Raw genomic sequence first — 26,539 nt, 5'->3', positions numbered from 1 at the left:
TTGTAGTAATTGTCCAAAAAAGGTAATAACGTGCTAATAATCATTTGTCATGACTGCATATTCGCTTGCGTAGAGCTGTTATAACAAAATTAATAAATTTCATCTCGATCACGCATTCGCTTGCGTAGTGTGGTTATGACATCTGATTATTCAAAAATTCTTTAATATTTTCAATAATTAAGCAATGAAAGCGGACATAGGTAAAACATGAGAACCAATAAAACACAGTTTATCCAAAAATAATATAAGTCAAATGTAGTTAATAAAGCGAACGTGCTAGAATCACGGGACTCGGGGAATGCATTTGTCACGATCCAATATCTCTTATATGTCATGATGGCGCCCAATGTCGCCTCTAGGTAAGCCAACGGTGAACTAACCATGTAATTGTTCTTTTTAATAAATTCCCAAGTAGTTGAATTTAATTTATTAAGAAAATAAGGAGTAGAAGATTTAATAAAGTAAACCAAAGCTAAGGAGAGAGCAAATACAGTGAAATAAATGCTCCAAAACCATAAAGTGTACTAGCATGTGTTCCAAGACCTGGTGTCACAAGTGTATGAGCAACTAGTATAATATACAAAATACTAAGCTACTGTCTGAAATAGAGTAGATAGAAAATAAATGCAAAAGAGAGACTTCGGGTGCTGCAGGACGGACTTTGAAAGCAGCTCACCACTAAGCCTCGGGGTAACGGGGGTGCGCGCCAAAATGACTGCCAGATGCACCTGCCTCAGATCCTACACGATAAGTGCAGAAGTGTAGCGTGAGTACATAAACAACATATACCCAGTAAATATCCAGTCTAACCTCGAAAAAATAGTGACGAGAGGTCGACATCGACACTTACTATGGGTCAAATATAAAATAAAGGAATACTAAATTAGCATGGAATATATGAATAACAATAATAATAATAGTACCATAACAAATAGGGATTTAATGATTCTTTAACTGATAGTAAACTCCAAAACAAAAATCTTCAACTAACACATACTAACTCCAAATAAATTTCGGGCCAATAAACAACTTATAACCTCTCAATTCATAAAAATAATATCAAGCGTATTCGGGCCCCAAGCATTTACATGCACGATTTATGCCGAGGTCGTACGGCCCGATCCAGAATAATATGTACACTGCCGAGGATCGAGTCGCACGAACCATAGATGCATCTATTATACTGCCGAGGCGTTTGACCCGCTCCACAAGAAGAGGGAATACTCTATGAACATTCGATTTAAGAGCAATTATAGGACAAATACACACGGAAGCACAATTTCTATTAACGGTCAAGTAACCAGCCAAAACTCAAAGTAAGTGAAATTCGGCCTTTACGAATCCTTTATCAAGTTTCAATATAATTAAGGCACTTAAATTAACAAGTAGAGTGCAAATAATACAAGTATTTTATGGTTTGGGTCCTAAAACTACCCGGACTTAAGCAAAATTAGTAGTTACGCACGGACTCTCGTCACCTCGTGCGTGTGTAGGCCCCACAATTAGAAGCAAATAATAATTTTAAATACCTATGGGGTAAATTCCCTCTTATAATGTTAGGCAAGAGACTTATCTCATCTCAAAGCTCACTTTCTGGCCACAAATTCACTCTAAGGACCCAACTTGGTGCCTAACAATCCGAAGCTAGCCAAATATTGTATAAATTAATTAATATACGCTCAAAAGTTAATAATTTAACTATTAGAGTAATTACCCAATCCAAATTGGAAGATTCCTAAAATTCATCCTCAGGCCCACGTGTCCGGATTTCGGTAATTTTCAAAGATATTTGTTACCCATAACCTCACGAACTCAAATATATAATTTTCACCCAATTCCATATTCATTTTCGTGGTTAAATCCCATTTTTATCAAAACCTAAGTTTTTCAACAAAAATGTTAAAATTTCTACAATTTTCATGTTAAGATCTACCCATAATCTAGGTATTAAACTCACATTGAGTAGAATAAACTTACCTCAAGATGCTAGGTGAAAATCCCTCTTTAAAAAGCTCAAAAATTGGCCAATAAATGAGAGAAGTGAACAAAATGGCCAAAGCCCTGATTTTTATTAAGTTACTACCCATGTCTGCCTTCTTTGCGATCGCGGACAAGCCCTCGCAATCGCGAAGGCAAAGCTCACAAGCACAGAAAATGTCTTCTTCGCGAACGCGGGAATCCACTCGCGAACGCGATGCACTGATCCGCCCACTCATCGCGAACGCGTGACTCCACTCACGAACGTGAAGGGCAACGAAGTTTCCTAGGCCTAGGCCCAGGCCTTCTACGCGAACGCGATGCGTCAACTGCGAACGCGAAGGCCTATGGTTACAAGCATCCGCAAACGCAACCCTATCTTCGAGAACGTGAAGAGAAAAAGCTTCCAGTCCCCAAATCCTTCATCGCGAACGCGAGGGTCCTTCCGCGTTCACAAAGAAGGAAACCAGAACCAGCACACCAGCAGTTTTGGACTTAGCTCCGGGCGGTCCGAGAAGCACCCGAGCCCCCGGGACCCTGTCCAACTGCACCAACAAGTCCATTAACATAATACGGACCTGCTCAAACTCTCGAAACTCGTAAAACTACATCAAAACTAAGAATCGCACCCCAAAACCAATATGAATCAAATTATGAACTTCAAGTTTTTAACTTGCTCCGAACGCGCCGAATCATACTTAGACTACTCGGAATGACACCAAATTTTGCGCGCAAGTCTTAAATCACCATGTAGAACTATTTCCAGGCTCGGAATCCCAAATGGACCTTGATAGCACCAAAACCTACTTCAAAACAAATTTAAAGAATTTGAAAACCTCTAATGCGCCAACTTTCAATATTACGCTCTGAAACGCTCCTAGGTCGTCTGAAACCCGATCCAAACATACACCCAAGTCCAAAATCATCATACGAACCTATTGGAATATTCAAATCTTAGTTTCAAGGTCGTTTACTACAAATGTTAACTCAAGTCAAACTTAACCCTTTTAAGCTAATATTAAGGAACTAAGTGTTCCGATTTCAACCCAAACCCTTCCAAGCCCGAACTACCCCCGCTAGTCATAAAACAGTAAAAGTACATACGGGGAGTCTTAATTAGGGGAACGGAGATTTAGAAAGCAAAATGACCGGTCGGGTCGTTACAGCTTTACACCTTCTCCCCGATCAACAGAATTTCTTATCCGAACTTTATTTTTGCAGTCCAATAATAATAGAGTCAAATCATCCTTTGACTAGGGATTCAAATAAAAGGTGACTTGGAATACCCAAAAATAAATTCCAAGTGGCGACTCTGTAAATAAAATAATCCTTACTCAAGTTTGTCACTTTAATTGAAAAAACTCTTTAACCACAATCCATAACACATACATATCTTTTGGGGAGTAAAAAGGGGTGTGACAGGAGTGTGTCTGGATAGTGATTTGGAGGTCCAGAGGTGATTTTGGCTTGAAATAGCGAAAGTTGGAAACATTATAGTTTGGAGAGTTAAGAAGTTTGGCCGAGAGCTGACTTTATGGTTGTCGGGCTCAAATTTTGGTTCTGAAAGTTGGAATAGGTCTATTGGGTCATTTACGACTTGTGTGCAGAATTTGAGGTCAATCGGAGTTGATTTGATAGATTTCGGCATCGACTGTAGAAGTTAGAAGTTCATAAGTTCATTAGGTTTGAATTGGGGTGTAATTCATGTTTTTAATATTGTTTGATGTGATTTGACACCTCGACTAAGTTTGTATCGTGTTTTAGGACTTGGTGGTATGTTTGGTTGAGATTCCGGGGGCCTTAGGTGTGATTCGGATCATGTTCGGTGCATTTTGGAACTTGTAAGATTACTGATTTTGCTGGTGCTGGTGTCCTCGTACGCTATCGCGAGAGGAGGATCACAATCGCGAAGTGTTGTTGGGGCAGCGAGGATTTTTGTTCTATGCATTCGCGAAGAAGTGTCTGTGATCGCGTACGTTGGAGAGGCAGTGAATTGCTAACACGTGGGTAAGGTCGCGTTCGCGAAGAGGAAAAGAGGAGGCTAGGTTCACGTGAATTTGTTATTCGCGATCGCGTGATGATGTTTGCGATCGCGTATGTCTGGGAAATCAATGCATCGCATTTGCACGTGGGATGTCGTGTTCGCATAGAGTAAATTGGGCAGCCTGTGAATTTGTGCTTCGCAATCGCGAAGCGTTTCCCGTGATCACGAAGAAGGAGCATCTGGGCAGAATAAAAGAATTCAAAATGAGGGTTCGAGTCATATTTTATAATTTGATTTTGGGAGCTCGGATTGAGGTGATTCTTGGAGAGATTTTCAAGGGAGTGATTGGGATATGTGATTTTGACTCGCATTTTGTTAAATTACATGAGTATATCATTGTTTTCATCATTTAATTAGTGTTTTGGGTTAAAAATTGGGAAAAATTGTAGAAACTTCCTATGATTTAATTTGGGGATTTGAAGGCCGAGTTGTGATCGAATTTGAGTAATTTTGGTATGGTTGGACTCGTGGTTGAATGGGTGTTCGGATTTTGTAACTTTTGTTCGATTCTGAAATGTGGGCCTGGGGTTGACTTTTTGACTTTTGTTTAAGAACTTAGTTTTATTAATATGGAATTGATTCCTATAGCTTGTGTTGAATGTATCGAGTTGTTTGTGACTAGATTCGAGTCTTTCGGAGGTCGATTCGTGAAGCAAGGGTTTATTGGAGTAAAGATTTTTCATGGTTTGAGGTAAGTAACACTTCAAAACCTGGTTATGAGGGTATGAATCCCTAAATTTACGTGTTATGTGATTGGTGTTAAGGTGTCACACATGTTAGGTGACGGGCATGTGGGCGTGCACCGTAGGAATTGTGACACGGTCGAGTCCGTGGAACTGTGTAGTCAAATAATTGACATGTAGAGATAGAGATGTACCCCATTACAGTCATTCTTGGCATATTTTATTTGTTTGAGCTTACACTGTTGAACTTGAAAGCATGTCTACATTTCTGTACTGTTATCTCTGTATTTGGACTATACTTGTTGAGCTCGTCACTGCTTTCAGCCCAAAGATTAGTTTTGTTACTTATTGGGTACATTGGTCGATGTACTCATATTACATTCAGCACTTCGTGTGCAGATCTAGGTATTTCTGGGCACGGTGGTTGCTGATTTTGGAGTTGTTACCAGTTCGGAGATTCTCGACGTAGCTGCTTTGACGTCCACAGTCCTTGACTCTCCTCCTCTATATTTTAGTTTTACTTATACTATTCTACCTTCCTAGACGGTGTTTCAGACTATGTTATTGTATAGATGCTCATATACTCAGTGACACCCGGATTTTGGGGAAATTCTGTATTGAGTTGCGGTGTTTTCATCTAGTTTTTATGAGATTTTATTTACTTAAACCTATTTAAGTATATTTTGAATTAAAGATGTCTGTATTTGTGAGATGTCGGCTTGCTTAGAAATGTGATAGGCGTCATTATGGCACATGTGATTTGGAATCGTGACACCAATCCTTCCGCAGATGCGATGACACTAGACCTGAAGCACTTCAACATATCTCCTAAGTCAAAATTCGATCTGATAACCATCAGAAATCCACCCGAGGCCCCCTAAACCTCAACCAAATATACCAACAAGTCCAAAAACACAATACGAACTTAGTCGGGGCCTAAAATCACATCAAACAACATCAAAAACATGAATCGCGCCCTAATTCACACCTAATAAAACTATTGAATTTTCAACTTCTACAATCGATGCCGAAACATATCAAATCAACTTCGATTGACCTCAAATTTTGCACACAAGTCATAAATGACACAACGGACCTATTCCAACTTCTGAAACAAAAATTCGAGGCCGATAACCACAAAGTCAATTCTCAATCAAACTTCTTAATTCTCCCAACTTCAACTTTCCCAACTTTCGCCAATTTGAGCCAAAATCATATACGGACTTCCAAATAAATATCTGGACACACTCCTAAGTCGAAATTCACTATACGGAGCTATTGAAACCATCAAAACTCCATTTCGGAGTCATTTACACATAAGTCAACATCCGGTCAACTCTTTCAACTTGCTTCCAACCTTGGGACTAAGTGTCCCAACTCATTCCGAAACAACTCCGAAACCAAACCGACCACCCCGGCGAGTCACATAACAACAAATGAGCACAGAATAAGAAATAAATGGGGGAACGGGGCTATAATACTCAAAACAACCGATCAGGTCATTACAAAACCATAATACAATACATTATAAAATGATGGATAACAACCATCCAAACAAGCTGTAAAGGTGTCTCGGCCCAAATCGGAGGGCCACGACTGGCACCCGGTCCCTACTCAACCGAGTTCCACATACATTATCCTTCTTTACTATAAGACTCGTCATGGGCCATTATAGGCCACATCAATATACATATATATAAAAGTAATGACATTAGAACTTAACTCGCATAAACCAACTCATAAATAATTTACATAGATACATGGGGGCCGGCAAGGGCACGCCGTCATGATAGCCTAACATGACATAACTAAAACTATACACAGGATACTGTCTGCAAAGCCTCTATGGAAACATGAACATAGTCGATTAGTCGGGACAGGGCCCCCGGCATTCCCATAAACCAAAATAAGATAAACAAAACCCTAACACGGCAATACTCCAGGAAGAAGTGGAGCTCACCAACCAAAAGCCGATATCCGCAGGTAGCCTACAGTGGAGGGTCCTCGCCTCGTCTATCTACACATGTGTGGCATAAAACACAGCGTCTCCCGGCAAAGGGACATCAGTATGAAGAATGTACCGAGTATGTAAGGAATGAATGAATCATAACAATAAGATACTATCACTGAGAGGGATAAGAGTCAACCCGTAATCCGACTTGCCGCTAAGGTCCATAACATGTATAATAAGTTCAATCTTATGTGTGTGTGTGTGTGTGTGTCTCTATATATATATATATATATATATATATATATATATATATATATATATATATCCTGACTACATCATTATCATGACGTTAACTACCCAATTGATTAGTGATAACTGCCCGACCAGCCGTAGCATGGTGGTAATTGCATGACTGCCCGACCGGCCGTAGCACGATGGTAAATGCATGACTGCCCGACCGGCCATAGCACAGTGGTAAATGCATGATTACCCGACCGGTCGTAGCACAGTGATAAATGCATAACTGTCCGACCGGCCGTAGCTCGGTGGTACATGCATGACTGCCTGACCGACCATAGCTCGGTGGTAAATGAAGATCCATGACTGCCCGACCGGCCGTAGCTCGGTGATAAATAAAGATGCATGACTGTCCAACCGGCCGTAGCTCGGTGGTAAATGAAGATGCATGACTGCCCAACTGGGCGTAGCTTGGTAAATGGAGATGCATATAACACTACATTATCAATATTAACATCTTTATTGAATGCCTCAATAGAGACTTAGGAACATACTTAGACATGCTTTGAATATCACTTTACAGGAATGAATAACGTAGACATCCTTAACTACTAAGAGTAGAACCATTTATGGAATAACATTACGTTTACGTTTCGTTGCTTGAATCATGCCAAAAGAAGAAAGGGTTAGCGTTAACATACCTGAGCCGATTTTCTTGACAATCCCTCCAATACACGTCAATTGAGATAAAACACGTAACGACGAGATTGTAGTTGGGAAAAATTCATATGATGTCCTTGAGAAAGATTATGCTTTGCTTTCATGAAATTAGGAGCTCATGTTGCTGAAAATCATCTCAAATTAACGTTCCTTGTTGCTACACTATGTTGAACCTATCTATTTTTCAATTTCATTCTCAAATCAAGTGAAACAAGAGACATAATTGTAACTTTTTTTCCATTTACACATGTCCTCCTTAGCATCTCTCTTGAGACATTAAGTTTAATAGTGCCACCACCACTTATGGGTGTAGATTAGTCACTAATGTTGCTTCCACCATGTGACATGTGGAATGTTATCCACTACACCATTTATTAAATAATTCAATTTAATTTGTCTTCCATTATAATTTCTCATTTAGCCAATTATGCATATAATTAATTTCTTGATCTCAATTCAATTAAATAATAATTATCTTATACACACTTCATAAACTCAGTATCACTATGGTGTGGCATGATTCTAGTCCATAGCCTTCTTATACACACCAAAAATTATTCTTAATCACCATCATCACGCTTTTAAGTCCTACATCATTTCGGGACTTCATCTTTTTATATATTGTGCTCTTTATTTGCATACTTGATGTCACGATCCAAAACCTAACTCATCGTGATGGCGCCTATCGTGGTGCTAGGCAAGCTGACCTTTCCAAAACACTTTCACATTTAACAGGAATGAATTAAGCTATTTAAAATAACCAGAGTTTTTCATAAAACAGGGGTAAAACCCAATTAAAACATAAGTGCAAAAAACTAGCCTAACATCGAGGTGTCACTAAGTCACGAGCATCTAACAATCAATCTAGAAAACAGAGTCTACTACAATCTGTGCCAAATGCCAATACAAGAGAGAAAAGATATTAAGAAAGGAGAAACAAGGACTGCGAAAGCCGACAGCTACCTCGTAAGTCTCCGATAGTCAGCTCGCGCACGAACTTAGCGACCGCTAGAACCGTACACACCTGGATCTGCACATGAAGTGCAGGGTGTAACATGAGTACAACCAAGTCAGCAAGTAACAGAATTAAATAAGGAACTGAGAAGCAGTGACGAGCTATAAAAATACAATTTTTTCAAAAGTTTTCAATAAAGAGTGAACATGCTTTCAAATCTGGTGGTGTAAGTCAAATCAGTTCGAGCTCAAGTAAAACAGATATGAATCTTCCAGAAATTTCACCACAACAACAAATAACAACTAAGTGCAACAATAAATAAAATCAAGTACAGCCTCTCAAGGCAGCAGTCACTCAACTCATCTCAACAGCTCATACTCTCGGCTCTCAGCCCTCAATACACACTCTCAATAGGTACCTACGCTCACTGGGAGTGTGCAGACTCCGGAAGGGCTCCTTTCAGCCCAAGCGTTATATCGATGCGGCGTGCAGCCCGACCCAATCATATAAGTAACCATAAGGCTCTTTGCGGCGTGCAACCATATCCACAATCCATAAATAGCCATAAGGCTTGTTGCGGCGTGCAACCCGATCCTTATAACCTCACATAGCCCACAGCTCGGTACTCAGGTCCTATCTCAGTCACTAACCTCTCCAGCCCCTTGGGCTCATAGAATATAATCATAATCATCCCAAACAGAGAATACAACAAGTATCAACAAGAACTGAGAGAGAATAGAGATGTAACACACAAGTAAGACTATGACTGAGTACAAGACAACAATTAGCAGTCAATTCAACAAGTATACGACCATTGCAGGTCCTAACAGTGGTATCATATGGCCTAGGCATGGTTTCTAACAAGAAAGGCAGTTAATTGCTCAAAGATAAGGAAAAATAAGTAATAATAATGGCTATTAGACTTTAAAGTCTCACGCGATGAACCAAGTCACAAGCCCTCTCGGTGCACGCTTACACGCCCGTCACCTAGCATGTGCGTCACCTCCAAACACTCACATCATACAAATTCTCGGGGTTTCATACCCTCAAAACCATATTTAAGACTGTTACTTACCTTAAACCGAGCAAATCTCTACTCCGAAATGTCTTTCCCTCTCAAATCGGTCTCCAAATGTCCTGAATCTAGCCATAAGTAGAACAATATAATCAATATATGCTAAAGGGATCAATTCCACAAGAAAAGTACTAAATTATAGCCAAATATACGAAATTGGCCCGAACCCAACTCCCGGGCCCACGTCTCGAAATCCAACAAAAGTCACAAAACCCGAAAGCCCATTCACTCACGAGTCTAACCATACCAAATGTACTCAAATCTGATAACAAAATCCCATTCAAAACCTCAAAATCCTAACTCAAGAGTTCTTCCTCTTTTTCCCCAATTTCTCACCCCAAATCACAAATTAAATGATACAATTAAAGATGAAATCATGGGATTTAACCAAAACCAAGTAAGAATCACTTACCCCAATCAACTCCACGAAAATCCCTTCAAGAATCGCCCAATTCCGTGTTCTCTGGCTCAAAATATGCAAAATGGGTTCAAACCCTCATTTTTGAAATTAATACTGCCTGCCCAGATATCCTTTCGCGATCGTGGAACATTCCTCGCGATCGTGGAATCACCTACGCAATCGCGGATCACTGCCTCTCAAACCTACGCGATCGTATCCTGCCTTACGCAATCGCATAGAGCATTGGCCACATCTCCCCTCCTGCTCAAATCCTTCTACGCGAACGCGACCTTAGCCACGCATTCATGAAGCACATATTTGCACACATACGCGATCGCGTTCCTAACTCTATGATCGCATAGAACAAACTCACCTCTGCCCCAAATAAGCTTACACGATCACGAATGAATACATGCGATCGCGTACAAGGAAACCAGAACCTGCTGAAACTAGAACTTCAGCTATCAAGCCAAGTCCAAAAATGATCCGTTAAGCATCTGAAACTCACCCGAGGTTCCCGGGACCTCAACCAAATATACCAATCAATCCTAAAACACCATACGAATTTAGTTGAGCCTTCGAATCACTCAAAACAACATCAAAACACCAATTACACCCGGATTCAAGCCTAAAGAACTTCTAAACTTTCAAATTCCACAAACGACGCCGAAACCTACCAAACCACGTCCGATTGACCTCAAATTTTGCCCACAAGTCATATTCAACATTGCAGACCTATTTCAACTTCCTGAATCGGAATCCGACCCCGATATCAAAAAGTCAACCCCCCAGTCAAACTTCCCAAAATTCGATTTTTGCCATTTCAAGCCTAAATTAGCTACAGACCTCAAATTCATAGTACGGACACACTCCTAAGTCCAAAATCACCCAACGGAGCTAACGGAACCAACGAAACTCCATTCCGGAGTTGTCTCCATACACTTCCGAATACGGTCAAATCCTAAGACTTAAGCTTCCGTTTTAGGGACTAAGTGTCCCAAAATACTCTAAAATCAAAAACAAGACCTCCCAACAAGTCACATAAGCAGAAACAGATACGGGAAGAAACAGTAAATAGGGGATCGGGGCTAATAAACTCAAAAGGACCGGTCGGGTCATTACATCCCCCCTCTTAAAATAATCGTTCCTCCTCGAATGAGCATAGAGACATACCTGAAGTGGTGAAAAGATGAGGATAACGGCTGCACATATCATGCTCGGTCTCCCAAGTCGCCTCCTTGACCGGCTGACCTCTCCACTGCACCTTCACTGAAGCTACATCCTTTGACCTCAACTTCTGAACCTGCCGCTCCAAAATGGCCACTGGCTCCACATCATAAGTCATATCACCATCCAACTGAACCGTGCTTAGATCCAAAACATAGGACGGATCGCCGATATACTTCCGGAGCATAGAAACATGAAATACTGGATGCACACTCGACAAGCTAGGTGGCAAGGCAAGCTTGTAAGACACCTCTCCGATCCTCTGAAGTACCTCAAAAGGCCCAATGAACTGAGGGCTCAACTTGCCTCTCTTCCCAAACCTCATAACACCCTTCATAGGTGATACCTTCAGCAGAACTTTCTCCCCGACCATGAAATACACATTACGGACCTTCCTGTCAGCATAGCTCTTCTGCCTAGACTGCACTGTGCGAAGTCGCTCCTGAATCAATCTCACCTTGTCTAATGCATCCTGGACCAAGTCTGTACCCAAGAGCCTAGCCTCGTCCGGCTCAAACCATCCCATCGGAGATCTACACTGCCTCCCATATAAAGCCTCGTACGGAGCCATCTTAATGCTCGACTGATAACTGTTGTTATATGCAAATTCTGCGAGCGGCAGAAACTGGTCACATGAATCCCCAAAATCAATGACACAAGCGCGTAACATGTCCTCCAATATATGGATAGTACGCTCGGACTGTCCGTCCGTTTGAGGGTGAAAGGTTGTGCTCAACTCAACCTGAGTACCCAACTCTCACTGCACGGCCCTCCAAAACTTCGATGTAAACTGTGTGCCTCTATCTGAAATGATGGAAACTGGGACACTATGAAGGTGAACAATCTCTCGGATGTAAATCTCAGCCAACCACTCTGAAGAATAAGTAGTACCAACTGGAATGAAGTGCGCGGACTTGGTCAACTGATCCACAATCACCCAAATAGCATCGAACTTCCTCGAAGTCCGTGGGAGCCCAACTATGAAATCCATGGTGATCCGCTCCCACTTCCACTCTAGGATCTCTAACCTCTGAAGCAATCCACCTGGTCTCTGATGCTCATACTTAACCTGCTGATAGTTGAGACACCGAGCCACAAACCCAAATATATCCTTCTTCATCCTCCTCCGCCAATAGTGTTGTCTCACATTCTGGTACATCTTCGCGGCGCCCGGATGAATGGAGTGACGCGATCTGTGAGCCTCCTCAAGAATCAACTCCCGAAGCTAATCCACATTGGGCTCACATATCCGGCCCTGCATCCTCAACACGCCATCATCACCAATAGTCACATCTCTAGCATTACCTCGCCGAACCCTGTCCTAGAGGATGAGCAGATGGGGGGTCATCATACTGACGCTCCCTGATACTATCATAAAGAGAAGACCTAGAGACCACACAGGCCAATACCTGACTAGGCTCCAAAATATCCAATCTGACAAGCTGGCTAGCTAAGGCCTGAACATCCAATGCCAAGGGTCTCTCTACTGCTAAAAGATACGCTAAACTCCCCAAACTCTCCGCCCGGCGACTCAAGGCATCGGCCACCACATTGGCCTTCCCGGGATGGTACAAAATGGTGATATCATAGTCCTTAAAAAGCTCCAACCACCTCCACTGACGCAAGTTAAGATCCTTCTGTTTGAACAAATGCTGCAAACTCCAATAATCAGTGTAAATCTCACAATGGACCCCGTACAAATAGTGTCGCCAAATCTTTAAGGTGTGAACAATAGTTGCTAACTCAAGGTCATGGACAGGATAGTTCTTCTCATGGGTCTTCAATTGGCGTGAAACATAAAAAATACTCTACCCTCCTGCATCAGAACACACCCAATACCTATCCGCGAGGCATCACAATACACTGTGTAGGAACCAGAAGCTGATGGCAGAACTAGAATCGGAGCCATGCTCAAGGCAGTCTTGAGCTTCTGAAATCTCTCCTCGCACTCATCCGACCACCTAAATGGGGCACCTTTTTGGGTCAATCTTGTCAAGGGCCATGCAATAGATGGAAAACCCTCCACAAAACGATGGTAATAGCCCGCCAAACCAAGAAAGCTCCTAATCTCCGTGGCTGAGGACGGTCTGGGCCAACTCTTCAGCGCCTCTATCTTCTTCGGATCCACCTGAATACCCTCACTGGACACCACGTGCCCCAAGAACGCCACTGAACTCAGCCAAAACTCACACTTGGGGAACTTTGCATAAAGTTTCTCCTCCCTCAATCGTTGTAACACAATCCTCAGATACTGGGCATGCTCCTCCTGGCTATGAGAGTACACCAAGATATCATCAATGAATACAATGACGAACGAGTCCAAATAAGGCTAAAACACACTGTTCATCAGATGCATGAACGCTGCTGGGGTGTTGGTCAGCCCAAAAGACATCACAAGGAACTCATAATGACCATATTGGGTCCTGAAAGCTGTCTTAAGAATATCTGAGTCTCGAATCTTCAGCTGGTGATACCTAACCTCAAATCAATCTTGGAGAACACCATCGCTCCCTGAAGTTGGTCAAGCAAATCATCAATACGTGGCAAAGGATACTTGTTCTTGATTGTGACCTTGTTCAACTGTCTATAATCAATGCACATTCTCATAGTACCATCCTTCTTCTTCACAAATAGAACTGGTGCACCCCAAGGTGACACGCTAGGCCAAATAAACCCCTTATTAAGGAGTTCCTGAAGATGCTCCTTCAATTCCTTCAACTCAGCCGGTGCCATACGGTACGGTGGAATAAAAATGGGCTGAGTGCCCGGCACCAAATCAATACCGAAATCAATATCCCTGTTGGGTGGCATGCCCGATAGGTCAACGGGAAACACATCCGGGAAATCTCGCACCACCGGAACAGAATCAATAGCAGAGGCCTCTGCACTAACATCCCTCACAAAGGCCAGATAAGATAGACAACCTTTCTCAACCATCCACTGAGCTTTCAAGTATGAAATCACTCTACTGGGAACATAGTCTATAGAGCTGCTCCACTCAATCCTCGGCAATCCCGGCATCGCCAACATCACGGTCTTAGCGTGATAATCTAGAACAGCATGACATGGAGACAACCAATCCATACCCAAAATCACATCAAAATCGACCATACAGAGCAGCAAAAGATCCACTCTAGTCTCCAGACCCCCAATGGTCACCACACATGACCGATATACATGGTCGACAATAATAGTATCACCCACAGGAGTAGATACTTGAACAGATCAAACTAAAGACTCACAGGGAATATCCAAAAAATGAGCGAAATACGAGGAAACATATGAATAAGTGGAACTAGGGTCAAATAATACAGAGGCATCTCTGTGGAAAACTAAGACAATACCTTTAATCACAGCATCCGAAGCAATGGAATATGGTCTGGAAGGAAGAGCATAGAAACGGGTCTGGCCACCCCCTGATCGGCCTCCCCCTCTCAGGCGACCCCTAGCTGCCTGGGCTCTACCCCGAGCTGGCTGAAAGAGTGGTGAAGAAACTGGTGCTGATGTCATAGACTGGCTTCTCTGCTGAGCCGGACCTCCTGTAAGGCAAGGACAATGCCTCCTGATGTATCCAAGCTCTCCACACTCATAACAACTCCCCGGTGCTGGTGTTGGGGACTGAAGGGAGCCCCGAGTACCGGGATAACTAGCAGAAGGACCTAGCATAGGCGTACCCTGACCCGATGGAGCACGAGACGAACTCTAAGCTGGGAGAGCACTGAGAGATGAGTGGCCCTGTTGATAACCGTGTGAACCATGGCCAGATGATGCATCATGGTGAACTGGGTGAGCCATCGGAGCATGTCTAAAAAAATGACCCCTACCGTGGTGGAACTGCCCCCCAGAAGGGACACCACTAAATCCACCATGTCCACGAGGCCTCTTGGCCTCTCTCTCAACTCGCTCTTGGCTGCGAACCATCTCAATCTGACGAGCAATGTCGACAACCTCATCAAAAGTAGCATCAGACACACTCTCTCTCTCTGGTCATAAGTAATCGCAACTGAAAAGTGAGGCCATCTATAAACCTTCTGATCCTCTCCCTGTCTGTGGGAACCAACCAGATAGCATGACGGGCCAACTCCGAGAATCATATCTCATACTACGTCACAGAGATATCACCCTGACGAAGTTGCTCGAACTGCCTGTGTAGCTCCTCTCTGTGGGACTGTGGCACAAACTTCTCCAAGAATAGACCGGAGAACTGCTGCCACGTAAAGGTTGCTGCGCCGACCGGTCTACGCCTCTCGTAATCCTCCCACCAGCTGAAGGCAACCCCAGAGAACTGAAAAGTAGTGAACGAGACCCCACTGGCCTCTAGAATACCTGTTGTACGGAGTATCCTCTAACATCTGTCCAAGAAACCCTGTGCATCCTCTCCGTCTACATCACTGAAAGATGGAGGCTGGAGTCTCCCAAACCTCTCCAATCTACGCTGCTCATCCTCAGGCATAGCAGGATCCACATAGTCTTGAGCAGATGTAACCGACTGGGCTGGTGGTGCCCCCGGTGTTTGGAATCCCTGTACCACCTGCTCTGGTGTGCGGGCAGCGGGAGTCTGAGCACCTCCCCCGGCCTATGAAGTGGATGTTGCGGCCGGAATAGAGACCGCCTGAGCAAGACTGGTACACGCGGTCAGAATCTGAGCTAAAGCCTCCTGAAGGCCTGGAATCACAATAGGCACAGGTGGTGCCTGAGCTGGTGCATCAACAACTGAAATCTGATCCTGATCCTGATCTGGGGCAACTGGTGGATCTGCATGTACTGCCCCAGCTGCTGTGCGGACTGCACCTCTGCCCTTACCACGGCCTCTACCGCAGCCTTGGCCTCTCGCGGCCCTAGCTGGTGATACTGGTGGTTGTCCATCCTGCCCGGTAGTACGAGTCCTCACCATATGTGAGAGAATGAAACAACAAATGTTTAGTTACTAGAATCAACAGATTTGCACGACAAGAATTCAAGAATGTGAAGTTTCCTAAGGGTTCGGCAGCCTCTCGAAGATAAGTACGGACGTCTCCATACCGATCTACAAGACTCTACTAAACCTGCTCATGACTCGTGAGATCTATGTAACCTAGGCTCTGATACCAACTTGTCACGACCCAAAACCTAACCCGTCGTGATGGCGCCTATCATGCTACTAGGCAAGCCGACCTTTCCAAAACACTTTCAAAATTTAACACGAATGAATTAAGACATTTAAAATAACATGAGTTTTTCATAAAATGGGGGTAAAACCCAATTAAAACATAAGTGCGGAAAAATAGCCCGACATCGGGGTGTCACTAAGTCACGAGCATCTAACAGCCAATCTAGAAAACAGAGTCTACTACAGTCTGTGTCAAATGCCAATACAAGAGAGAAAAGATAATAAGAAAGGAAAAACAAGAACTGCGGACGCCGGCAGCTACCTCGTAAGTCTCCGATAGTCAGCTCGCACACGAACTCAGTGACAGCCAGAACCGTACACACCTGGATCTGCACATGAAGTGCAAGGTGTAGCATGAGTACAACCAAGTCAGCAAGTAACAGAATTAAATAAGGAACTGAGAAGCAGTGACGAGCTATAAAAATACAGTTCATTTCAAAAGTTTTCAGTAAAGAGTGAACATGCTTTCAAATCCGGTGGTGTAAGTCAAATCAGTTCGAGCTCAAGTAAAACAGATATGAATCTTCCAGAAATTTCACCACAACAACAGATAACAACTAAGTGCAACAATAAATAAAAGCAACTACAGCCTCTCAAGGCAGCAGTCACTCAACTTATTTCAACAGCTCATACTCTCAGCTCTCAGCCCTCAATACACACTCTCAATAGGTACCTGCGTTTACTGGGGGTGTGCAGACTTCGGAGGGGCTCCTTTCAGCCCAAGCGCTATATCGTTACGGCGTGCAGCCCGACCCAATCATATAAGTAGCCATAAAGCTCGTTGCGGCGTGCAACCCGATCCACAATCCATAAATAGCCATAAGGCTCGTTGCGGCGTGCAACCCGATCCATATAACCTCACATAGCTCACAGCTCGGCACTCAGGCCCTATCTCAGTCACTAATCTCTCCAGCCCCTCAGACTCACAGAATATCATCATGATCAACCCAAACAGAGAATACAACAAGTATCAACAAAAACTGAGAGGGAAGAGAGATGTAACACACAAGTAAGACTGTGACTGAGTACAAGACAGCAATTAGCAGTCAATTCAATAACTATACGACTGATGCGGGTCCCAACAGTGGTATCATATGGCCTACGCATGGTTTCTAACATGAAAGGCAGTCAACTGCTCAAAGACAAGGAAAAACAAGTAATAACAATGGCTATTCGACTTTAAAGTCTCACGGGACGGACCAAGTCATAATCCCTTGTGGTGCACGCTCACACGCCCGTCACCTAGCATGTGCGTCACCTTTAAACACTCACATCGTATCAATTCTCGGGGTTTCATACCCTCAAAACCAGATTTAAGACTGTTACTTACCTCAAACCGAACAAATCTCTGCTTTGAAATGCCTTTGCCTCTCAAATCGGTCTCCAAATATCCCGAATCTAGACACAAGTAGAACAATACAATCAATATAGGCTGAAAGGATCAATTCCACAAGAAAAGTACTAAATTATAGCCAAAAATCCAAATTGGCCAGAACCCGGCTCCCGGGCCCACGTCTCGAAATCCAAAAAAAATCACAAAACCCGAAAGCCCATTCACTCACGAGTCTAACCATACCAAATGTACTCAAATCCGATAACAAAATCTCATTCAAATCATCAAAATCCCAATTCAAGAGTTCTCCCTCTTTTTCTCCAATTTCTCACCCCAAATCACAAATTAGATGATAAAATTAAAGATAAAATCATGGAATTTAACCAAAACCAAGTAATAATCACTTACCCCAATCAACTCCACGAAAATCCCTTCAAGAATCACCCAATTCCGTATTCTCTGGCTCAAAATATGCAAAATGGGTTCAAACCCTCGTTTTTGAAATTAATATTGCCTGCCCAGATATCCTTTCGCGATCGCGGAACATTCCTCGCGATCGCGAAGCACAACTATGATACCCCACATTTTTACCCTACGCGATCGCGGAATCACCCACGCAATCGCGGATCACTTCCTCTCATACCTACGCGATCGCATAGAGCATTGGCCACACCTCCCCTCCTGCTCAAATCCTTCTACGCGAACGCGACCTTAGCCATGCGTTCGCGAAGCACATCTTCGCACACATATGCGATCGCGTTCCTAACTCTACGATCGCATAGAACAAGCTCACCTCTGTCCCAAATTAGCTTACGCGATCGCGAATGAATACCGGCGATCGCATACAAGGAAACCAGAACCTGCTGAAACCAGAACTTCAGCTATCAAGCCAAGTACAAAAATGATCCGTTAAGCATCTGAAACTCACCCGAGGTTCCCGGGACCTCAACCAAATATACCAATCAATCCTAAAATACCATACGAATTTAGTCGAGCCTTCGAAACACTCAAAACAACATCAAAACACCAATTACACCCGGATTCAAGCCTAAAGAACTTCTAAACTTTCAAATGCCACAAACGACGCCGAAACCTACAAACCACGTTCGATTGACTTCAAAATTTGCACACAGTCAAATTCAATATTACGGACCTATTTCAACTTCCGGAATCGGAATCCGACCCCGATATCAAAAAGTCAACCCCCGGTCAAACTTTTCAAAATTCAACTTTCGCCATTTCAAGCCTAAATTAGCTACAGACCTCAAATTCACAGTCCGGACACGCTCCTAAGTGCAAAACCACCCAACAGAGCTAACAGAACCGACGAAACTCCTTTCCGGAGTCGTCTTCACACACTTCCAACTACAGTCAAAATTCTAAGACTTAAGCTTCCGTTTTAGGGACTAAGTATCCCAAAACACTCCGAAATCAAAAACAAGACCTCCCGGCAAGTCACATAAGCAGAAACAGATACGGAAAAAATAGTAAATAGAGGGTCGGGGCTAATACACTCAAAACGACCGGCCGGGTCGTTACACTTGAATATGACCAAAATTCTTCGTGGTTCGGGTCTACTTAATTACATACGTCGAGCGGCTCAAGCCATAGCCCTAAAGCACGGGGTATTTACATTGATGAAACTTATTGTCTTTGATTTGTTGACCTCTAATCCTTATGACGCTTTCTCAATATTTTTTAAACTTAGCATAACCACTTATAACCTCAAGAATAATCGTGTTCTTGAACTTATGTCCATTAACTTACGACAAATAAAACGTACAAAAGTACGGGAGGTAACAAAAGGCAAGCTGGCCGGATTTCCTTGAATTATCACGCTATATAACATTTTAAAACCATTGCATGGCACACGTTCAAAAAGTCAACTCTTCTAAAAAAACATTCCTGGTGTTAATTGGTGTTATGAATCATTAAAATATTAAAATATCGTCGGATATGGCTTCCACGACATCAATTAGCTCACTTTCCCCAGCCTTCATAACACAATGTTCACGTATTCTTGTTCTTTTTTCAAAATATAAAAAGAAGTTAAGGATAATGTTGTTTTTGGGTACGTAGACTTCACATCACAAAAGACACAACGTTACACGCCTGACGCCATCACGTCGAGAATGAACATTCCATCTACCGAATGGAAAAAAAGAAAAAGAAAAAGAAAAAAAGCACTCCATCCTTTTTCACATGTTATAATATTTTTTAAACGTTCTAATAGATTGAAAGTTTAATATCCATGTGAGACAAGAACAGAACGTTGTGAAGTGGCTAATATGAAAATTAAAGCAATCATTTCTCCAGTTAACTACAGATCGAAAAATATTAAAAAGAAATAAAGAAAGGTTAAAAAAATATTACTTCTCTTGTTTGAGTTTTTCTAAGTTAACGTTTTAACTTTTAACCACTAAAACTAAAACGGAAAAAAAAATAAAAAAAAAAGAAGCTTTATGTTAAATACTGAGCAATTGACCTTGGAAGAAAACGTCTATATCCTTTTTCTACTAAATGGATTGAATACATTCTAATTTATAACAATTGCTTCGCTCCGCATTGCTCTATATACACATGAGAAAGAAATGAGAGGCCTATTTTTAAATTTTTAATAGATCTATTGATGCACTTTGCGAAGAAAAAGAAAAGGAAGCCTAAATTAAGCTTGGCATTTCAATTTTGGTAGCATGTTATCGATTAGCCATCTTGCCAACCATTTGTAGGCTTGTTGTGTCAAATGAATTCCGTCCCAACTGATGTAAGTACTAGGGTCGGTACAAATTTGCAGTCCTGGAGCTCCACATATTCTACTTTTGTCGTAATTATATTTTTCTCCTATTCCACAACAAGCTTTCAGTAGAGAGTTTTTGTCAAAACCTGCACATTTGAATCAAAATATATGTAATTGCATGAGATATTCTACTGGGGTGGATTTACACGTATTGTATTGAAAGGAGTTCATGTTAGGTGTTTATCCTTATTTTCTTACCATATTTGGTTTTTCTATCTCTTGAAGGAAGGGCAACATATTTACCATAATTGGTTTTACATTTTACAAAAACGAAAATATAATTCTTCCATATTTGGATAGTCTTTTTTCTTGGAGGAAAAAATATTTTAGACTTCTATAAATTGAGGATCCTTCCTTCTCATTTAGCAGCATCCACAACGTAGTCCATAAGGGATTTGAGAGTCTTGTTTAGGGGGGAGTTTTTGTGAGACAAGTGTTATGTTGTCACTTGTATGTGCCTCTTTGTGAGGTTGTTCTCTCGATATGTTGTACTCTCTTTTATATAGTTGATTGCTCATCTGCACCTGTGGACGTAGGTCAATTGACCGAACCACGTTAAATGTTTGTGTTTCTTTAGGTATATTTATCTTCTGTTGTCTAATTTATCGTCGTTGAAAGTTTGCTTTACTAGCTTCCGTATGACACCTAATCATTTCGATATATAGTTTAATTGACTTCCCTTTAGAAAATTATACCACGCAATATATAACTTGTTGAACCCCTTGACATAAGGGAAGTCTATAGCACATGTTTAAATCTCATGCGTCGTATTCTTACATTTTTCTAACTCTTTTGTTAGAATTGTTGGCTCTGGCAACCGCCACTGTTTTAGTTTCTTGATCACTTTGGTGTTACTTTCTCAAATGTTATTGCATTTTACGAACTTTATTTTTGGAGAGTGCAGATTGATCATTTCAATAAGGGTGCTCGGGACGAAAAATGGGTGGAAAAGGAATCAATTTATCAAAAGAAAAAAAAAGGTTATGTGGACAAATTCTTGTTAAAAGAAAATAAACTAAGGTTAAAAATAGAAAGAATGTTATTTTGAGTACTTACCAAGATTTGCGGCATTTTGTAGAAGCCAGAGATAGGCATTGTAGTAGTCACCATAAACCAATGTAATATTTGGATGTCCTTTCTTCAGCTCTTGAATGGCTTTTTGCAAATGATGATTGTAGAGAATTGCCAAGTCATTTAGATCTTTCAAGCAATGATTATCATCGTACGCAGTTGAATTATTGGTCAAAAACGTTGTTAGCAAATTTGGTATACAACCAATTGGGAAATTTCCAGGAATGACAATTCGGACAGCTCCAAACCCAATGATAGTCTGAAAGAGGTAATGAATTAATTAGCAAAATGTTTCTAATCAAAGGCAACTAAAATGTCTTTCTATTAATGCTCGTGATACTGTACTAGTGGTAAAAATTAGATAACTTGTACCCGATATAGTTATAAATCAAGTTAATTTAACTCTAAAGAGAAACATCAGTCTTAAATTGAGATGAAAAATATACATATGGATCCAATAGATCTTTGTGGTCCGGCCCTTTCCCGGACCTTGTACGTAGCATAAGCTTAGTACACCGGACTACCTTTTTAAGTGTTATAATTTATGCGAAATACATATATCATGCATTTATTGATTTGCTGCAAATATTGATGAGTAGACGTAAACATTGATGCTCGTGATTATTTGTGGAAGGCAACCAAACATCTTTCGTGAGTTTCACATACTAAAAACGGAGAAAATGGAAAGCATACTTTAACAGCATTGATAATGGTCTGAACAACTTCAGGGACCATAGCTCTAAGCTCCTCCATTGGTTTACCTTGCAATAAACCATAATTAAACTCATTTCCTCCTATTTCTCCAACCAGGAAAAGTGCCTTCTTTAGGTCTTCTGAGCATTCTAGCAAAGACAAAAGAAAATAAATAAGTAAAAACAAAAAACACTATTCTGTAATTAATGAATGACCAAACAATATCGTTTCCTTTTGAAAAAATTTCGAAATATAATTACCAGTAGAGCAAGTGGATTTGAAATGAGAAGACATCCAATCAAGTTGTACATTTAATGAACTATTGGTTACTGAATTAGAAATCTTCTTCTCAGCCATGATTTCACCTGGCAAAACAGTAGCTCCTGCTACTGCGAAATTTGCACCATGTGTGAAATTTCCATTCTGATCCTTGTAGGGATTTAGGAAAGGAAGACCACATTCCAATGCTGTATAATAAGATAGCTTCAAATATCCATTAAAAAGTGTGACATATAGTCATTGACATTAAATAACTAAATGTAATTATTAGGTCAGCTAAGAAAAAATCATCAATAAAAATAGTGATCTTTCACTTTATTATGACTTTACTAATACAACGGGTAAAGTTCAGCGCATGAAATTAACCCCAAATTCAAGGCCAGTTAACTTTTCAAGAAAATGGAAAATCCTAGAGAATATTGAAGTTGTGTACGTACGGTACACAACTTTAAGAAATTAATAATGTCAAATTTTAGCCCTTCTTGACCTAGTCCATCTCAGTCTAAGAAACTTTTAGGCTGATCAATAATCCGCCCATTTATTGACTCATTCTATTTTGACCCGTCCAAAATCAACCCAATCCGCCCATTTGACACCCCTATGCGTACCTATGAAATCGATTATGAGCAAACCATCAGAACATCGTCCAGTTGATTTGTTCTGGAAAAAGTTTTCACCATAAGGAAGTTTTGCAAAGGGAGAAAAAGCTCCAACGAGGCTCTCTCTAATGAAGTTGCCAGTATCAGAAAGTGAGTCACCCAACTGATATATTTTCTCAAACTTGCATTTCATCAATGTTGGAACTTCAGGGATTAGCACTTGAGCATCGGTTTTCTGCAAAAATTGTAAAAGAACCAAGAAACTGACTATGGAAAGAACTCGTAAGAGATCAAGCACTCTAATGGCCAATGCCATAGCTCAAATTTTGATGAGAAATATTTAGTAGTATAGACCTAATTATAACTACTACATGCACTTTGTCAAAAACTAAATAGTAAACAAACAAAATCTATCAAGTGATATTTATGTGTGCATCTAACAAGGCAGCTACATTATATTATGTTGAGTGAAGTGTACGTATTGCTAAATTCCTGTTTCGATGACCAACTCTTTTGTTATTTGGTCCTTGTTTGCGTCGTAAGTATTTTACCGGATACTGGCTCCTCTTACCATTACCTATATCAAGTAACTCTGCTTACCGATACTTAGAAAAATATCACCGGCCATTTCTTTTCATTTTTTTCCTATTAAACTCTGAAAAAACATCATTGCGCCATTATTTACATATGCCACCCTCAATTAGTGATTCGTGTCACGATCCAGAATTCTCACCCTCGGGACCGTGATGGCGCCTAACATTTCACTTGCTAGTTATTAACCATTTTTAATAATTCAAATCAAATGAAAATCAATAAACTAAATAAACTTAAATGAAGTAGATAAATCTGATGCACGACGATATCCAAATACAAATCCCAAGATTGGTGTCACGAATACACGAGCATCTAGAATACTACAAATAATAGTCTGAATGAAAGCATAACTGTCTGAATCGAAATAAACAACTAGAGTAATGTAGAAGGGGACTTCAGGGCTGCGAACGATGTGCACCTGTACCTCAAGTCTCCGTCAAGCACCGGATCCGAGCAATCTACTAACCGCCGCTAGGACCGACTCCAAAATCTGCACAAGAAGTGCAGAGTGTAGTAACCGACCCCATGTACTCTGTAAGTGCCGAGCCTAACCTCGACGAAGTAGTGGCGAGGCTAAGGCGGGTCACCTAAAATAACCTCTACGCAGTAGTAATAATAATAACAACGGGGAAGGAAACAGGAAATGACGGTAAAATAGTTAATTTATGATAATGAGCTCAATCCTCGCACACATAGACTCCAGAATATCTGACCTCAAAATATCATATAAAAAGGCTGAAAACTAACACAATAACACAATGAGTACAACATACACAATCCGTTGCGGTGCACAATCCGATCCCACAGTACACACGCAATCCTCCCTTATTTCATCATAATATCATTTATCATTGATGGTAGGCTAGAAATATGAATTTTTGGCTACTTTGCACCTATTATTTGATACACTTTAATTATGTTTGAGATAAAATATAGTCAATTTATACTCATTGCGTATTTTCTGTTGTGTAGGTTCAGATTTTGGGTCAAGACTTAGAGCTAAAAGAGAATAAAAAAAAGAATTTTGATATCTGAGTAGAAGTTTGAGAGTTAAGTTGGAATCGAGTTCGGGTGTCAAGGACCCGGTGCACATATAAAATAATAGAAGAAAAAGCCAGAAGTGCATTAGAAGCTTAAAGTTTCAACCCCTCTGAAAAGTGGCACTAACACATCATGTGTTAGGCCTTGGTAAACGATGGGATAACCCATTTTTTGGCTTCTGGCGAGAACAAGGAAGCGTGCGTTCTTTTGGTTAAGCTTCAGAAAAGTTCCACTAATGCGGCTCGCAGTGCGTCGCAATGGACGGTGCACTAATGTAATTTTTCGCCCAGTTAATTCTAATTCGGCTCATAGAGAGTATTTTAGTCCAGGTTCATCCATACTCGATATAAATACATTGTAAAAATACTTTTTTATAGGATATTCGACCTAGGAGAGTTTTGGAGAGCTACCACGACTTAAAGACACAAGATTTCATCAATTCTCTTGCCAATAATCGGTGCAAAAATGAGAGTTTGTATTGTAAAGTTGTCTTTGATATTTTCTATATTCTTAAACTTATTTGTGATAATTTTCTCCATATCTAGGGAGTAGTTCTTTCCCTAGGTTTTCGACGGATATGATATTTTAATTGATATTTGTGGATTTAACTCTAGTTTAATTGTGTGATTGCGTTTATGGAGCTTTGAATTATTCAACTTTACTCGCCGGTTTATTTAATCGAAAGAGGAATATTTTGGTGATTATCTTTGCATTATTTGGTTTGGTTTAATTTAGTGATTCTTCTAAGTAATCGAGAGAGCTTTATGAATTATTGATTAAGACAAGTTAGGAGAATATTCGAGAGACGTTTTCCTAAAGACTAGTCCATTAACGTATTCTTGCATATCTTTTTTTTTTATTTTTTATTCAATATAGTTTTTTTTTGTTTTTTGCCTAAGGGCTAATATATAAATAAAATCCCAAAAATGGGTCCAATGCTTACAAGATGTCCAAACCAAAAACCAAAATAGAAGTTGCATGAAGCTACTAGCTATTAAAAAGGATAAAAAAGCTAAAATCTAATGAACTAACTATTACAACATGATAAGTTGAATGCTTCCTTCTCCTATTAGTGTATGTGAATCCAATTGTCATTGACAAATACCAAGCAGCATCTATCAAGCTCTCACTAGGCGCCAGGGTATATTGTCCATAGTCTAAAATGAATTCCAAACATCTCCACCGCAGAGTTGAAGTCCGCATCGTCCTCCAAGTGTCGCTACTATATGATCTCCATATGCAGTGGATTGATTTTGTTCAAGTATTAATCATGTGCTCACTCATCAAGATTAATGTGTAGAAGAGGAGTCTGGCTTTAGGCAGGCTTTGCAAGGCAAAAGTCAGGCTTGAGCTGGCTTTAGGCAGGCTTTACAAGGCAAAGGCCAGGTATGCGCTGGCTTTAGGCAGGCTTTGCAAGGCAAAAGCCAGGCATGAGCTGGCTTTAGGCAGGCTTTGCAGGCCAAAGGCCAGGCGTGAGCTGGCTTTAGGCAGGCTTTACAAGGCAAAGGCCAGGCGTGAGCTGGCTTTAGCCAGGCTTTACAAGGCAAAAAGCCAGGCATGAGCTGGCTTTAGCCAGGCTTTACAAGGCAAAAGTCAGGCATGAGCTGGCTTTAGGCTGGCTTTACAAGGCAAAAGCCAGGAATGATCTGGATTTAAGAAGACTTTGCAAGGTAAAGGCCAACTTGTGCCTTTTTGTGATCTTGTAAGCTCAGAT

General features: G+C 41.1%; 1 protein-coding gene across 5 annotated transcripts; it reads right to left on the bottom strand.

Moving 5' to 3' along the window:
* Window positions 1-8,362: 8,362 nt before the first annotated feature.
* Window positions 8,363-24,576, bottom strand: LOC138895933 (acetylajmalan esterase-like). 5 transcript variants are annotated; one of them, XM_070180710.1, is made up of 6 exons: window positions 23,200-24,196; window positions 22,573-22,779; window positions 22,313-22,461; window positions 21,605-21,878; window positions 16,681-16,747; window positions 8,363-8,636 (listed from the first exon to the last, which is right to left on the bottom strand). In XM_070180710.1, exons 1-5 carry the CDS (start codon window positions 23,504-23,506, stop codon window positions 16,716-16,718), a joined length of 969 nt encoding a protein of 322 aa, XP_070036811.1. In that variant the 5' UTR covers window positions 23,507-24,196; the 3' UTR covers window positions 8,363-8,636; window positions 16,681-16,715. The 5 variants fall into 5 exon arrangements, with proteins under 5 accessions (XP_070036811.1, XP_070036807.1, XP_070036800.1 ...); XM_070180699.1 differs by lacking the exons at window positions 8,363-8,636; window positions 16,681-16,747 and adding exons at window positions 20,232-20,634; window positions 24,203-24,576 and having other exon boundaries at window positions 23,200-23,425; XM_070180702.1 differs by lacking the exons at window positions 8,363-8,636; window positions 16,681-16,747 and adding exons at window positions 20,232-20,634; window positions 24,209-24,576 and having other exon boundaries at window positions 23,200-23,425.
* Window positions 24,577-26,539: the final 1,963 nt, after the last annotated feature.

This window comes from Nicotiana tomentosiformis, chromosome 1, assembly GCF_000390325.3.
Source record: "Nicotiana tomentosiformis chromosome 1, ASM39032v3, whole genome shotgun sequence".
In the NCBI taxonomy this organism is placed as follows: domain Eukaryota; kingdom Viridiplantae; phylum Streptophyta; class Magnoliopsida; order Solanales; family Solanaceae; genus Nicotiana; species Nicotiana tomentosiformis.
This window is presented reverse-complemented; position numbering and strand designations above follow the sequence as displayed.